At 33.0% G+C, this 17,260-nt stretch overlaps 2 protein-coding genes across 2 annotated transcripts; both read left to right on the forward strand.

Annotated features, from left to right (window-relative positions):
- Nucleotides 1-596: 596 nt before the first annotated feature.
- Nucleotides 597-7,301, forward strand: LOC112143805 (carcinoembryonic antigen-related cell adhesion molecule 1-like). Its single transcript, XM_036215954.1, has 9 exons — nucleotides 597-1,618; nucleotides 2,156-2,470; nucleotides 2,754-3,029; nucleotides 3,130-3,396; nucleotides 3,749-3,851; nucleotides 4,015-4,052; nucleotides 4,505-4,549; nucleotides 4,963-5,028; nucleotides 5,146-7,301. Exons 1-8 carry the CDS (start codon nucleotides 1,576-1,578, stop codon nucleotides 5,001-5,003), a joined length of 1,128 nt encoding a protein of 375 aa, XP_036071847.1. The 5' UTR covers nucleotides 597-1,575; the 3' UTR covers nucleotides 5,004-5,028; nucleotides 5,146-7,301.
- Nucleotides 7,302-12,746: 5,445 nt separating this feature from the next.
- On the forward strand, nucleotides 12,747-15,131 carry LOC112143696 (carcinoembryonic antigen-related cell adhesion molecule 1-like). The gene is made up of 4 exons (XM_024267866.2): nucleotides 12,747-12,810; nucleotides 12,916-13,236; nucleotides 14,506-14,781; nucleotides 14,860-15,131. The coding sequence occupies exons 1-4, from the start codon at nucleotides 12,747-12,749 to the stop codon at nucleotides 15,129-15,131; spliced, it is 933 nt and encodes a 310-aa protein (XP_024123634.2).
- The last annotated feature ends 2,129 nt before the right edge of the window (nucleotides 15,132-17,260 follow it).

Raw genomic sequence — 17,260 nt, forward strand, 5'->3', positions numbered from 1 at the left:
AGCTGGTGGCCCCTCACCAGCTTGTATGCATGCTTGACAACGTGGCGGCATGCTCCTAATGAGATGACGGATGGTGTCTTATGGCATTTCCTCCCAGATCTGTGTGAGGGCGTCCCTGAGCTGTTGTACAGTCTGAGGAGCAACCTGGTGGCGCCTAATGGACCCAAACATAATGTCCCAGAGATGTTCTATTGGGTTCAAGTCAGGGGATCGTGAAGGACATTCAATTTTTTCAATTCCTTCATCCTCCAGGTACCGCCTGCAAACTCTTGCCACGTGAGGCCGGGCATTGTCGTGCATTAGGAGGAAACCAGGACCTACTGCACCAGAGTAGGGTCTGACAATGGGTTCAAGGATTTCATGATTTTTTGAGGGTTTTCTAATTGTTGCCACTGAAGTGCACCTGTTGTTAATTCCATGAACACCAATACAGATGAAATTGATTAACGAGACCCTCAGCTGCTTAACCAACAAGAAAATTATCAGACAGGTTTAATTCAATTCATGCCAGGGCCAATGAAATAAGCGTTCTTTTAATTTTTGAGAGCAGTATAGTTGAAATTCAAGTTTTATAAGCACTAAAAAGAGAAGCCAGTGTTTACTAATGTTTTCTTCTTGTCTTTTAATCTAGATAGGTTTGCTATTTGGTGTTAATATCATCAGATTTATGACCTGTGGAGTTGCTGTAGAGTAAATGAGGATTATAATTTAGATAAATGTTTAAATTCAGGCAATACATGAGTTGATTCTTGGAAAAAAACACTTCACCTCTGTGGGAAATGGGTTTGAAATGTGTTAAACAACAGAAAAATACTGAACTGTTGTGAAATGTAAAGAACGTCTCCCTTAAATGGCAAGAAAGATTTTTTTTAAAAGTGTTAAATGAAGCAACAATTAATCACAACCAAAAAAAAGGGTCTTAACGTTTAAGAAGCAACATTGTTACACATCCTACTGAGTTTCTGGGAGAACGATGAGCTCCAGTCTCAGTCTTCAAGTCCTAAACTCTGAATCCAAACCTCCATGCATGTTTATGTATTAATCTTTACTTCAAATCGACGTGTTTATGTTTCAAAAGTTAGTTTTTAAGAAAAAAAAAACATTGACAATATTTTAAAAAATCTTATTTGTCTAGTTTATACTGGTCGTAAAATAAACTACATTTCTTCTCAAGGAAATGCAGATTAAATGTGTTCACTTACTGTTTTCTAAACATCAAATTCATTTTTTGTATTTTCTTATTTCACCAAAAAGTGGTCAAAAGGTCCACTTTTAAAGAGTTTGGCTGCTGGTTCATTTATCCATTCAGATCCATGATGGAGGCTCCGCTCTGACCGGCGGTAGAGTTTATCTGCATTCCTTTTTTATTATAATATTAGTAATATTCCAGTTGTAAAGTGCAATCAAGACTGAAAGGATTAAAGTTCATGAGAAATCTGAACTTTTCCCTCTTTATATCTTACTTCCTTTAAACACGAACATACCAGGAAATGCTTTTATTTTGCAGTAACATCCTTATAGAAGAGTTAGAACAGAAAGTTACACTGAGCATTCATCTGTGTACACTCCATTAAAATGGAAACAGCTTTTTACCTCTTTGTCCTTGGAGCCATCTCAAGTGAGTTTTTATATTTGATTGTTTCAACAAAATAAGGTAAAATCTCTGTAAAACTGAAAAAAGTGTTATAATCTATTATAAGGAACATTGTATTTGACTAATTCAGGTAATGTCACCTTTTAAAACGTTCTTTTGTACAGATTTCTAATTCAATTAATTTAAACAAATCTACACTAATCAATACATATAAAATAACATATTTTTTATGTTCATAATACATTTTTGAATAATATGTGAACTCAATGAAAAGTTTTTGTGACTCATAAAATTGTTTGAAGAAAACTTTTACATGGAAAATGTTTTACATGGATGTTTTTTTAATACAATTAAGTTATAACTCACCACAGAATATATGTATATTTATTTATTTTATTTTGTATAAGTGATTTGCTTTGAAATCAGTTTAATTTGTTTAATTCAGATAAAGAAGCGACTTTTGGAGGTGATTTTAAAAATGCTACTTTCTTTGGAAAGAAAAAGTTTAACCAGAATCCATCAAATTGCATTTTCTATAATTTAATATTTGGTCTTCTCCAGGTTTGACTGAAGCAGCTGGAATTTTACCAGATGGTCCTTTGAATGCATCTGTAGGAGGATCAGTGATGATTAACACAACTCTGACTGAAGCAGACGGACCATTCAACTCAGTAGTCTGGAACTTTAATGTAACCAGCTTTATAATAAGCTACAATCCAAGTTCAACTGATATTGATCCAACCTCTCAGGACAGGATCACCTTTGATCCATCTACAGCATCTCTGGAGCTCAGAAATCTGACCCTGGATGATGGAGGAGAGTATAGTGTTACTGTTGTACCAAATGGGGTAGGAAGAATCAATCTGGACATTTATGGTAAACAACTACTTTGATAATATATTTATTTTTATACTATATATGTATTTAAGTGTTTTTAAATGTGTGTGTACTTGTAGCTTGTATTGCATCAGTATTAACATGTTAAAGAATTTAGAGCATAAAATGAAATTAAGAGAAGTGGATCCAATATTCTTCTTTAAATATCTTTAAAATTGTGTCTCCTTGTGTGTAAACATGCGTTTATAATTATGGTATCATCTTTTTGCATCCTTTTTCCTTACAATGGCTCCTATGGATTTATTTTGATTTCCTCCCACAGCTCCAATCTCCTCTGTAACAGTAACTCCTCAGAGTGCAGACTTGCTTGAGTTCAGCTCTTTCAGTCTGACCTGCTCCTCCTCTGGTTCCTCGCTGTCCTTCATCTGGATGAACAGCAGCTCTGAGGTTACATCCAGTAACAGAGTTCAAATCACTGATGGAGGCTCCACTCTGACTGTAGTCGATGTGACTCGCTATGATGAACAATCATACAGATGTCGAGTGTTTAATCCTGTCAGTGAAGGCATCAGTGATCCAGTCAACATCTTAGTCAGCTGTGAGTTCTTCATCTTCGGATTGTTTCATTGCAAGATCAGAAAAAGACAGTTTGAAGTTCATTTTTACCCTTTTTTCTGCTTCATTTCCTGCACAACCAGATGGACCAGAAAATGTCCATCTGACAGTGTTTCCATCACAGGGAAACTTCGAAGAAGGATCGAACATTACTCTAAAGTGCTCAACTGATTGTAGACCTTCTGCTCAACTTATGTGGTTTCTGAATGGAGCTCAGTTGCCAGACTTTGGAGCAGAGCTGAGTCTGATGAACTTCCAGATGAATCAGAGTGGAAGCTACAGCTGTCATGCTTATAACCCCAGAACGATGAAATATCAAAGATCTCAGTTTGTAAACATCTCTCTTCAGAGTGAGTTTGTTCAACACATTATTTGACTTTGCACTGTTTTTGTTCCATCATTTAAAGTCTTTACAAGATCAGCAAAGAGAAAATAAATAATGAACAATAATAGATTTTGCACATCAAAAATCTGAATAGTTTTTAAACTAGTTTGAGCCCCTTTGTAACATTTTATACAGAAATACATTAAATTACAAAATACACTGAAAATGTTAACATTTAATTTTATAATAATGTTATGAAATGCAATTTTGCGTTTTGACCAAATATTTAGTACAAATATTTAAATTTGACAAAGCATACTCTTTGGAATTAATTTGTGCATTACTGTATTGTTTTTGTTCTGTTTTTTTCTCCATAGAATCTGAAGGTCTTTCAGCTGGTGCTATAGCTGGAATTGTAATTGGATGTTTATTCATCTTACTTACTGCAGTTGCTTTAGGATACTATTTCATTGTCCGACGGTGAGTTTCCTTAATGTGTTTGAAAGTACTAATTTTACATTTTTTTCATTGACAATATTTTTTATCCTATGAAAATAGTCTTTTGAACCAGTTTTAAACAAAGAAAAAATAAATAACTCGTTCCTACATTACAATTTTTTTTTTTTTTTTCTTCCACATTCAGAAAAACTTCTAAAGTTAAAAAACGATCAAGTGCTACTGGTATGTATGTAATGTTGTCATTTCCTCTTCAAAATAGAAACAGGAACATTTCTGCACCATATAAAAATATTTTTTAAAATGTGATTAAATTAATGTAAGTGCATTCTGAGTAAGTTTCCAGACTTTTACCCGTACTCACATAGTGCAAATGACTGAGTTAATTTTTCACAATAAAAAAATACATAATTATCTTTTTTCTTTATTTTTAAACAAAGCCCTTGCAAAAAAATTGGGTTTATAAAATGTTCTTGGTAATTTCATAAAAAAAACAACAAAAAAAAAAAAAATAGTGTTATAAGAAACAGATTTTCTTTCATTTAGATTTTTTTTCTATTAGCTGAACAGAAACAATCATCTTCATCTTTTAATTTTTTTTTGTTTTATAATTTTAAACAGGTATGAAGTAATTTTTTTATATTTTACGGATGGAACTGTGAACTTTGCTTTTATAGGTGCAAGGTCAAGTTCCCAACCTGCTGGTGCACGGGGTCCTAACGGTAAATGAATACAATGAATAAACAGTAACAACGCCGTCCTACTGCCGCACAGATCAAAGATGCTTGATTTTTTTATATCGCTCCTGTACCCTCCTCATGTGTCTTCTGGGCGATTAGCACCGGCAGATTTCCGCGGCTGCTGACCCCATTGGGCAATATGTCCTGTATGTGTTCTCCACCAGTTTTGATAAAGTATAATTCATTAATTTATTCATTCATTCAACTAAAGATCAGTAAATCTAGCCCATTTAGATAGGACAGCCAATAACTTTATCTTTAGTAATATAAGTCCTCAATTGAAATCATTGTAATTTATTAAGTGCTATTTCATTTTATGAAGTCTCCTTTAAAAAGTGTTTTATACTGTAATGCTCCTATAAGTGATGATTGTTTTATTGTCTTTTCTCCAATAGATCATGACTATGTCAACATGGATGAAATACTGAGAAGATAATGTCAAACCAGTGAATTTTGTGATGGTGAGTTTTTCCATTTTAACTATTTTTTAAAGACATAATTCATGTTGTTCTTGCTAATGAAGATTATTGAGATGAGAACACTTCAGTAATCTGTCTCTATTGTCTTCTCTCCTGCAGAGGTTCTTGGTGAACGGTTTTACAACCATCATTATTGTTGAAACATTACCCTGTTTTGTGTCTTAGTAATGATGTTGCTGTTATCTTTATTTAAAATAATGTTTTTCTGAGTCTTTAATTTGCTCATGTGATTTTGAGTTCTCCAATAAAGTTGTTCTGTAAAATCTCTATAAATTGTTTGAAATATTTATTTTTTGGAGTATGGTGAAACTTTAAATATTTTTACTGATATACAGACTGAATCAAAGTTGATACATTGGATAATATGGTTAGTTTTAGCTGACAACAATGTTAGCCTGTGTAATTTTAACATTTCTGTCAGATTTTCTCTTTGTTTTTTCTGCATTTTTTCTAAAACCAAGGATACTTTCTGTCCTTGTTCACATGAAAATACATTTTAAACTTGTCATGGAAGCAGCTCTTGAGTCTCCCAAATTGGAAAATGACCAATACCGTTCCTTTTTACATCAGGAGGGATACTGTAGCTTTGCCTATTTCAGGGCAGTGTTGGATTATATAAGTTCGCTTCCTCCCACTCCCTTTCAAGCGATCTAGATGTAATTCAATGTGATGTGTTTTTTTTTCATGTATTACTACTGATTGCTTGAAATAAACCATTCAATTCATTTATTCAGTTTCATTGCTCTGTTGTCGATCTTACAAAGATATTGTTGTTCTGATTCAGTCTGAAGTGCATTGAACTTTTTACTCATTTTTACTCCTGTTCATCAGATTCTAGAGTGGATTTCTTTCTCTTTTAGTTGTTGCACTATAGGTAACGGATGTTGTTGAGCAGTTATCTGCAAAAACTTGTCATTTTTTTCCCTCCTGATGATCATTTTTAGCTTAACCCCTCCAACTTTAACACCAACTTTAGACTTTCTTTGCTTGAATTTTCTTGACAAATGTCCCCACATCTTTAAACCTGATATATGAGGTTTTGAAGGGATGAATGCCCATAAATGAGACTTTCTCTTGAATGGCTTCATGATTTTATAAACTGTACTGCATTCTTTGGAAGTAATATTGAAAATCTTGAAAAGTTTTGGTTACCATGACTGGAGGTTGCAAAGTTTCTTCCTTTGCATCATCATCAGACGCACTGAGGTTGTCTTGAAAGTGACTTCACAGACTGCAGGGAGCTTTATTTCTATCCATCAATAGACTCTCAAACTGAGCATCTGCAGTAACCCCATGTACATATACATTCCCAGTACCCACAATATCTCTTTGGATGTTGAGTTCTCTGACTTGTCTTCTTTTGGAAACTGTACATGTTTGTTTGTTCTGTTTATTTTTTATCATTTTATTCATGACAAACCATTTTAAACCCAGATAAAATACCAAGTCACACCTGTTGTTTTCTTCCTCAACATGTGCAATAAAGTTGACAAATTGAGCTTGATGTTGTTCCTCCATCTATATCATTTTGTTATTGCAGTGCCCTTCAGTAACTCTTTTCTGACTTGTTCCTGTCTGGGTAACACTTTACTGTTCTTCTTCCTCATCACTGCAATCTGAATATCCATCATCATACGCGTATTCATCCCTCATCATCTTCATCTTCTGCCCTTTATCACTCGTATCACCATCCTGTATCATACTGATGATATGTTGGATGTTCTGTTTTTTCTCTCTTCTTCCTCTAGTCTCACATCTACTGATCATCAATAATAAACTGGTCTACATGTCGCAGCAAATGTGACTTCAGAGGAACTGTTGTGAAATTACCCAAAATGTGTTTTATAAAGCCATTTAAACCACTATTAGAATAACTAAGTCAGAATGTGATTGTATTGTAGGAGGCTTGATGTGGAATAGATTTCAAAAATGGAATTTAAGTGTTTAAGAAAAACAAAAAAACTCTTTTTTAACCCACAGCCTCAAATTTCTTAAATGGTGTAAATGTTATAAGGATAAATATTAATTAACAAATGACGCATTCTTTCAATGTAGCAAACACATATTCTCAAAAAATCTAAAACAATCAATGTGCAATTATTACCATATAATTATAAAAAGTAATTAAAGCTACAAACATATTTTTTGTGGTTGAATTGAAGCAGCCTTAATAGAATGACAAGGAAGTCCCTTCTACTGCTTATATCTGAGTGATTGTCCACTAGAGGGCAGAAAGACTCCGGTCTTGCTGATAAGATGAAAAAACAAAACAATATGTGCATCAAATATGAAACCAATGTTTTTATTTTTAACCCTTGTGCTATCCAATGAATGTTGAAATTAAAAGTGGGATCATCTGAACCCCACAAGACGGCAGGTTGAATTATTTTTTACAAGGATTTTTTTAATCTTCACTGGTGTCTTGCAGACACCTTTGTCATGGAGGGATCCCACATCAATGTAAGATTAGGGTCATCTAGACCCATAAGATAGCAGAAGGTTAAAGTAGTGGATTTATTTATTATTCTTGAAATTATTGCAAATAAATATAGGGTTCTTTCTCCAGAAGTTTTCTATTGTTTTTACAGAAAAACGCTTAAACAATGTATTTATTTCCCATTTTTGCAATTATTACATTTTGCAAACTTTTTTGATTTTGTTTTCTCAGCTTAAATACATTTTGGGTTAACATATTGTTTACATTAGAATTAATACATTTTAAGATAAATTATGCTTTTCTTTGGCAAGTTCTTAAAAAAACTACATGAAAATATTTTACAATAAAATAAAAGTCCATTGTTGCAAATTTATAAAAAATATATATATAAATAAAAATAAAACAAGATTAAACTTAATTTCAGTAAACAGAAGCCTTTGGACAGAAGACCTATTAGAAGCAAAAGAAAAAAAAATTCAGTAAAGAAAAATGTGCTGCTCTTTCACACGCATCTGCTGATCAGCTCCACATCTCTATTGAGAGAAAGGGAATCTCTCCTCAGACTGCTGTCCAGAGGCCCAACTCTGGATAAGAAATAAAGGATGGAAGAGTTTTCTGTTCGAACTCTTACTAAAACCCATTAAATATACTTTTGCGAATGCACATTTTACCATAAAAAAAAAATAAAATAAAAAAATAGAAGTGGTAAGGTGTGATTAAGCTTATGTTTTTTGACACATTTCATCAAAGGTGTAATTTGTGATGTTCCATATTTATCAATAATGATGGAAAAAGTTTAAAAACAAATGCATGTTAAAACGGTGCCATGTTTGGATTTGTATTTATTCTCGATTTCAAACTGATACCTTCTTGAACGCCAAGTGTGAGTTAGAGCTGGAATCACAAAGCCTGCATTGATATACATAAAGTAAGAGGCCATAAAATGTATTATTTTTTTTAAAAAAAGCACACAGTGAGGCTTGTTGGGATAAACCGTTACTTTTGAAGGGACCAAAAAAGAAAAATAAATAAATAAACAGTGTTCTTGGCATCTAACATAACCCTGAGTTAAGCTTTACTTTGCTCCCCCTCTGTGGTGAGTTTCATTTAGTTTAATAGCATTTATGATTTAAATATATAACGACAACTTGATCTAAAATTTTGGTTTATTCAATTTCATATGATTAAGATGTATGCTTATTTATTGAAAATTAAAGAAATAAATGAAACACATTTTTTTATATTTGTAACTATCTTAGAAAACGGCATCATGTAACTTTTTTATTAAGTTAATAGGTATTGAAGTGACTTTTAAAACAGACAAAGTATGAATAAGCAGATTTACAAGTCCAAAACTTCTCTTTCACTGTTGACTGAAACTGATTTTTTCTCTTCACTGTTTACATGCAGTAAAAGCCCCTTTAGGAAGAAGAAAGGTTTTTTCCTCATAAATCTGAGGACCAACACTGAGTTTCTTCTTTTTATTATTATGATGTTTGTGTTGCTGGTAAATTTAAAAATGTACATACAATGCAAAGGGCCATTAGCTCAAAAACATTAATTTAACAGAAATGTGTGTCAAAAAACTACATATGGTAGAAGTAAAAAAAATATATATATACATCTTAATCTAAACCACAAGATTACAAATTGAAAGAATATCTGGAAAAACTCCTGTTTTTAGAAACAGAACATAAACCTTTGGATCTGTAAGTCTGGTTAATGGTGTTATTTTCTCTTTATCTCTCACATCAGTTCACAGAGCTGCTTGAGAGCTTGAATGAAGTTCTGTCTCTGTCAACAACAGTCAAAGCCTCCAAGAAGAGCAGGCAGAGAGCTGTTTGCTTTAGCAGATGTACCGGCTTCCTGGAAATCAGAAACCAGGGAGAGACGAGGACGACGAGAGCCTGAGGGGTTTGACTGATCCGCTCTTCAGTCCTGAAGAGACATCAATGCGTGTTCTAAACTGTTTTAATAATGTCCAATGACACAACTTCACCGATTAATTTTTATCTCACAAACTAACTTGCTTTGTTTGTACATCCGTAAAATTATAAAAATAATTGATTGTAAGTTGTTCTCCTTTAACTTTGTGTTCTTTCCATTTGTTAGAGTCAACATACAAATCCAACAAATCAAAATGATCAAAATCAAATGCTATGCACAGAAAAATAATGATATAAATTACATAAATTACAGCTTCAGACTAACACAAAAGAAAAACTAACACAAGAGAAAGAAAAATATGTTGACTTATACCAGTAAATACATGTTGGAGTTTAGATTTTTTGTGTTATTGAACAATTAATCATCTTTAACTCTTTGAGTTTTAGCCTGTATTTCTTCTTTATACCAAAGATTGTTTTGCAGAGTTCACTTTTTATTAGTACATTTTTCATCCAAAATCAGTATTTGAAAAATGAAAATGCCACCACATATGTACCACAAATCACACTGATGACGATATGTTGTTTTGATTATTTTACAAAATGATGTAAAATAACTTGTTTTTTTTCTATCTATGTTGTCAAATAATGATTAAAAAAACATGGCAAAACCAAATTATGCTTTTTTTGGTTGTTTGCTTTTTGATGAACAGCATTAGAAAAGGAGAGGAAAAATAAACATTTGTTAATTAGCTTTAAGTGTATTAAAGACTTTTAAATTGAAGAATACACTGATCTATTGTCACTTTTTAAACTTCATGTTGTGTTTCCTTTTTTTTAGTTGCCATACTTTTAATTATTTTTTATTTTACTATCTTTTGCTATATTTCAGTAACAGGTTAATTTTACTTTAATTTGCACCACTTAACTAAAAATAGAGTTGGGCATAAATGGTGTTAATCAAGGATGTGAAGGATAGTTTGGTAAGTTGCATGAACAAATCACAATAAACTGTTACAACTGAGACACTGAGGCAAATATGTACTGACCTGTTGAGAAATAACACATCTTTAACTTACATCAATAATAGTAGTGATAGTTTATTTAAAAGGAGACAGTGCAATTAAAAACAAAAACGGTTAAACATGGTCAAAAAAGGCAGAAATCACCAAATGACAAAATGTTAAAAGCATAAATACTAAATACATATAAAAACACTTTAGAAATAGATTAAATACAACATCACAAAATACAATTATCAGAACATGCATAACATTAAAACAAAATATTTAATCACAGCCTCAAACACACGTATGTTTGTGTGCTGGCACTTATAGTACAAGATACATTTCAGTCCAGTTACTGCTTTAAAGGAATTTTTCAAAAGTGTATGAAAAAATAATTGGATATAGCCACATGATGGAGAGTTTTCCCAGGAGACACAGCACTTTTTAAACAAATATACTTCAAACTTAAGTACTTAAGTCAAATGTTGATTTTAGAGAACTGTGACTTTTGTCTATTATTTAAATGTGAAAACTGTCCAGGTAAATTCCGTTACCACTGAAACTTCCTAAATATATTAAAAAAATGCTTCTTTTTTCATTAGAGTAGCTGAATATTACAAACCAATATGAGTTTTGAATTGTAAACCATATTAATGTGATAAGCCAGAGTAATAGTGTGTAGTACAAACCACAAAAAAATCTATATTAATATTAATTTTAAAATTTTGGAGTCCAAAATGACCCGATGGAGCAAAGAGGTCGGTTAAGTACTTTTATTAGATTCTTATAAATTGTCATAAGGAAATAATGAACCCAAGCAAGTTCCTACAGTTTGGAATGTTTCATCTATAGTAAAAAAATAGATCAATTATTTCAGTCATGGGGGGGCTCTTATCATATCATCTGGCGTCCTTGCCTAAACAGTTACGCCATATTCTGCATTTTAACTCTACAAGCATTTTCTTCATTGAATAAATTATTCTATTTAAGCATTTTATCATAATATCTTCAGTAAATTCTCAAAAACATAAAAAACCCCAAACACTGAATCATCTCGAGGATGTAAAAACTTTTATGACATAAAGCTAAAGTGTTTAGAACTGTATTTCACTAAATTCAGGGTATATTAACATAAATATATGGGTTTATTTTAGTTTTGTGAACTTACACAAGGAGCATTTATGTGAGTTTTGTAGGTTTCTAAGAGGCGTTCATGTGTTTTTACACAATTCTCTGAGTAAATTCTCCTGCCATAATTTACCAAGAAAGCAGTCTAAGAGTTTCGTAGAGCTCATAAAGATGTCTGGAATCAGCATGACTTAGATCACAAAGAATTTGTTTTTGTCAAAGAGCAAATACAGAACTTTCTGTGAATTTGAGGTTTGATCAAATGAGCCATTGTGATGAAAGATTGAACTAAACACCAATCTCAGAAACATCTTCCTAATCAAACTTTAATCAAACCTAAAGAAATAATGACTCGTACCAGATGGACCCACAATACATTTAGTCTCCCCTTTAGAAAATGTTAGGCAGTTTTGTATAAAAAGCTAGTTTATATGATTTTTAGAACCCAAAAATATTTTTGATTTTACTGTCGTTTCTCATGTGACAAAATTTCGCAATAAATATTTCAAACAAAATTTGACTCTTATTATATTGTATTTAAGAATTAACTGGAACGTAACTATCTAATCAAGATTCTTTTACTTCTTGTGTTTGTTAGTGGTCTGTCAGTGTGGGTTGAGCTCCTGCTGGAGACTGAGAGTCTCCTGGAGGTCTTTGATCCTGAAGTGATGCCACAGCTCACTGCAGCTCCTCAAACATGACCTCAGAGACGACCACTAACTAAAAAAACATTTACTGAAGACGGAGGAGCTCATAAAGCTGATGCACATCACCAACATGAGACGAGAGGACAGCAAAGTCCCTCATTTCTACGTTATTACTAATATTAACAAAAAAATGCTTTTTTATTTTACTAATATTTTTAAGCTTCACATTTTGTACTAAACTTCTGTTGAAAATCGAATAATGTAAGTTTAGATCTGCTTCTAATATTCCATTTTTGTTGCCATTTTTAAAGTTTTTATTCATCAGACATTTTTGCATTAAGCTTTCATTGTTCTTTGAAGCAGCTGGAGACAGTTTGTGTGATCAAAGCATTTTTCTGGGAAAAATCCATCAGCCTGAGTGCAGGTAACCCCTGAATCTATAGACTCACAGGCAGTTTGCTGAAACGTGCTCAGGGAGAGTAAATAGAACCTGTGTGTGTCACCTCTGAGTGGGGGGCTGGAGTTGAGGGAGCAGGGGGCAATAAAAGGGCTGGAGCTTTTGTGAAATGTCTTCAATGCTGTGCCGGACATCAAGATGTCATTGAAGAAGTTCACCATGGAGAAGATCATCTGGACTTTTGTGATGCTTCTTCTATCAGGTAAATACATAAAACGATATGATATGTCGGATTTTTTCTTTTTCTGCATTTTATTTGAACTAAACGTTCACATAGTTTTACAGAGTTGTGCTTCCTGTCTCTTAGAGCTTTGTGCAGGTCAGAACATTTTACCTCCAGGTCCCCTGAGTGGAGCAGTGGCCGACAGGGTGGTGTTCAGCACCACCCTCACACCCCCGGCGAGTCCATTCCTGTCCATCAACTGGAACTTTAAAGGTGTGAACATCATCACATCGACCAGCAGCAACATCATTGATCCCGGATACGCCAGCAGGATCTCGTTAGACCGATCTACGGGATCCCTGGAGCTCAGGAATCTGGTGCTGCAGGACGGCGGGGAGTACACGCTGACCATCACACCGGACGGGGGGCTGCAGACGCAGGGGAGGATCGTCCTCAACGTTTACAGTACGTTTACTAATCTAACCAACGGATCCCAATGTATAAAGATATCAGGGATGGGAATGTTTTAAAAAATAATGAACATTAGGTTGAGTATTTAAAAAAATTACGTTACTAAAGACATTTTTAAAAAGTAATGATTGTTCGTAGAAAGAGCAAAATATTACAGAAAATAACAACGAAACTTTGTAGTTTATAGTTTCAGAACTTTTTCTAGTTTTCCTCATAAAATTTGGTGCAATTTTAAATTTTAAAGCTGACACAGAATAGAAGAGAAAAAAATAGAATCAAATAGAAAACTGAATAAAATAGAACATAAAAGAAAACAACATAATATAATAGAACAGAAAAAAAGAATAGAATAGATTACAACAAAGTAAAATAGACATAAAAGAAAACAACAAAATAGAATACAACAGAAAAAATAGAATAGCATAGAATAGAAAAAAAATAGAACGGAAAAGAAAAGAACAGAATATAATAGAGCATAAAAAATAGAATAGAATAGAAAAACAAAATAAAATAGACATAAAAGAAAGCAACATGATATAATATAAAAGAAAAAAAGAATCGGATAGAAAATAACAGGAGAGAATAAAATACAACAAAATAGAATAGAACAGAAACAAATGGAATAGAATAGAATAGAATAGAAAAACAAAATAAAATAGACATAAGAAAACAACATAATATAATAGAACAGAAAAAAACAGAATATAAATCAAATAAAAAATAGAATAGAATAGAACAAAATAAAATATAACAGAAAAGATAGAATACCATAGAATAGAAAAAAATAGAACAGAAAAGAAAAGAACAGAAAAAATAAAATAGATTTGAATCATTTTAGTCATTGTCGGCCGAACAATGAAATTTAAAATGCTTTCTGGCTCATTCCTTCTGTGTCAAAAATCATGATGGAATTATAATTTATAAGCCTTTAAGAATAAATTATTAATAGTACAAGAGTTTAAAAAATAATTAAATAGTCATATCACAAGACAGCCATAAAATAAGCAATAAGAACAAAATAAAATAAGTAATTGATAAAAGTCACAGAGAATTAGCATAGCTACTGACAATCAGACGGACAATGATCCTGATAACATCCAAGCTAAATGGTCCTGACTAAAACAAATGTTAATTTGGGATTTTATAACCAATGTAAGAATTAATACAATTTGCACAAATATATGTGAAAAAATGTGTTTATATATTTTATTGCATTTATTGTAATCCATTATTTGTAAGTGGGCTGATTTTTTCTCTATGCAGCTCCTATAACCGGCGCCACCATCCGCAGCGCTGCAGCCGTGCTGATAGAAGAGGAAAGCTCCACCAACCTCACCTGTGAGGCCTCCGGCTCTGTCAGCAGCAGAGAGTGGATGAAAGATGGTCACCTTCTTCAGGCAGGACACACCATCAGCTTTTCTGCAGACAACAGCACAGTCTCCCTCCATCCTGTCTTCAGCTCCAGTCACGGCACCTACCAGTGTCGGGTCAGCAACCCGGTCAGCGCCCAAACAGCCGTCCTTCAACTCACCGTCAGCTGTGAGGACTCGCTCTGAATGAAGAACTTTAATCATAGACAAAGTTTTTCCTTTTTATTGAATCTATCTTCCATTGCAGATGGACCTTACAATGTGTCCATCATCGGACCATCTGCTGCCTCGTCTGGAGACAGAGTGATACTGCACTGCTTAGCAGCTTCAGTCCCTCCTGCAAACTTCAGCTGGATGTTCAACGGCAGCGAGACTCACATCAACTCATCACTGTATGTCATCGAGAGGTTCCAGGCACAGAACAGCGGCGACTACAGCTGCACCGCCATGAACACGGTGACCATGAGAGAAAACTCCACAGTCCTGAATCTGAGAGGTAAAGAGAAAATGTTCAAGTGAGTGTTATTAGTTATTTTTAAAGTGATTTGTGAAATAAAACGTGTTTATTTTGATCCATTTAGCCTCTGGGTCTGTGAGCTGCTGGTCTTTTTCAGTATTGATCACCAGTGCGTTCATTCTGATTGTGTTTTAAGAAGACGGGTAAGTTCTGACTTGTGTGACTAATGATTTTCTTAAAAAAAATGTTACACCATTTACAACATTTATTTATATAGTTTTGTTGTTTTCAGGTGAACTTCTAGACAGGATTTTTCTTGGAGAGAAATCCTCAAACCAGAAACCATTGACTAAATGTTTTTATATTTTTTCAACTAATTAAACTGTTTAAAAGTTCTGCACAAAAGCAAAAAAATTGCAACATTGCATTATATATAATGTTCTTTATCAAGGATTTTCAAATACACTTCTAAAATTGTACATTCTGTTATGTGGTAAAAGCACAGCCTGGACCACACTGATCATGGCTTTGGTACAAAAAAGTCTTTTTTGATGTAAATGCATTTTTTAAGATCACAGTGCACTTATGTACTTGGTCTACTTTGTAAAATAAAAATAAAAAATTAAAAAAGGCTTTTTAGGTTCAGGCCCTATTTTATTATTTAGATGTTTCATCACTTTCATCACTCTCTGGGATAACTATTTTGATTTTTTGCATTTCTTGTAAACCAAACATTTTTTAAATGATACATTACCTGGAAAAAAATCAATACAGCTTGTTGTTGACTTAAAACATATTGTTTCTGTTTCTAACCCATAACTGCTGCTCATCCATCATTTTACGTGTTTTTAATCTCATGTCTGCTTTTTTTTACACATCGAGTTTTTCATACAAATTTGTTTCTGATTTAAAATTTGTTTCTTTCTACTTGTTTTGATTTATTCCTCTTTTTTAATATAATTAGTTAGTTAACTATGTTTAACTGACTTTTGATGATGTCAAAATAAAAAGACTGATTTTGGAGGTTTCTGTGAAGTGATGTATCTTTAGACACGTGTTTTAAGAATATCAAATGATAAAATAATTCAGTCTGTATTTTAGAATGTATTGGGGACATCATTCAGTGCTTATATATGTATTTGTTTTCCTTTTATTTTTTCATTTGTTTTGTTTTAATTTGAGCACTTCTGTTCTTAAGTCTGATTCTTCTTAAGCTTTCCCCCAATTTGACCACACGAGGTCGCTGTTGTGCGGGAGATTAAATGAAAGTCTTCCTCATAAGTTTAAGGTTATGCAAGTTTAGATGAGAAGGGAGGAGTTTGGCGGTAACTCCTTTTATTTATAGACAGCCTGTTGGTCATTGTGAGATTGTCTTTTTAAGTCTCACTTCATTTTTCTGCTTTTCTTCTTTCTTTAAAGCATTTACTTGTTACTTCTACCAGATCATTATTATTGCCATCTGCCCTTCATTTTATTTACATATTTTATGCTTAAAAATAAAAAATAAGCATTGTTAAGCATTTTAATTAAATTAATTTTTTTTCTTATTTTGACCAATTCTGAGGATATTTTAGGGAGAGTCAGTTTTGGACAATGAAGTTTCGTGAGAGATTCTCTTATCTATGTATGATTTACATCACATTACAGCCAGGTAAGTTTAAAAAAAACATTTCTAAGCTATCTTTTCTGAACAAAGGAGAAAGCATCATAAGCAAATAGGCTAAACTTTTATTTTTTTATTAAAATGAAGGGTACAATGTCTGCAACCGGACAAAAACACCTCTCGTTAGTCATAGGGTGACTTCCTAGACGTTTTCTGAAATTGTATACATTTAACTGTTAAAAATATATTTGTTTAATTCCTTTGTTCTTTCTTTAACCACCAGCAATTATCTTTATATTTTCACAGTTTTTTTGGCACAAAAAGTTGAAGTCTTGCCTCAAGTGACTGGATATGTTGGCCATAGTGTCACCCTACCATGCAGTTTTAATAAAGGGACAGAATATTCCAGTGTTACTCAGAGTCAGTGGGAATTACTGTCACCAGAGGGAAATAAAACTCTTATTATGGTCTCTAACAAACAACATGGAAAAAGTGTTCAAGAGTCTAACTTGAAGGGGAGAGTGGACATGGAGGATCAATCACTGATAATCAAGAAGGTGAAGTTATCAGATGCAGGGTCTTATATCT

Source organism: Oryzias melastigma, linkage group LG16 (genome assembly GCF_002922805.2).
Source record: "Oryzias melastigma strain HK-1 linkage group LG16, ASM292280v2, whole genome shotgun sequence".
NCBI lineage: Eukaryota > Metazoa > Chordata > Actinopteri > Beloniformes > Adrianichthyidae > Oryzias > Oryzias melastigma.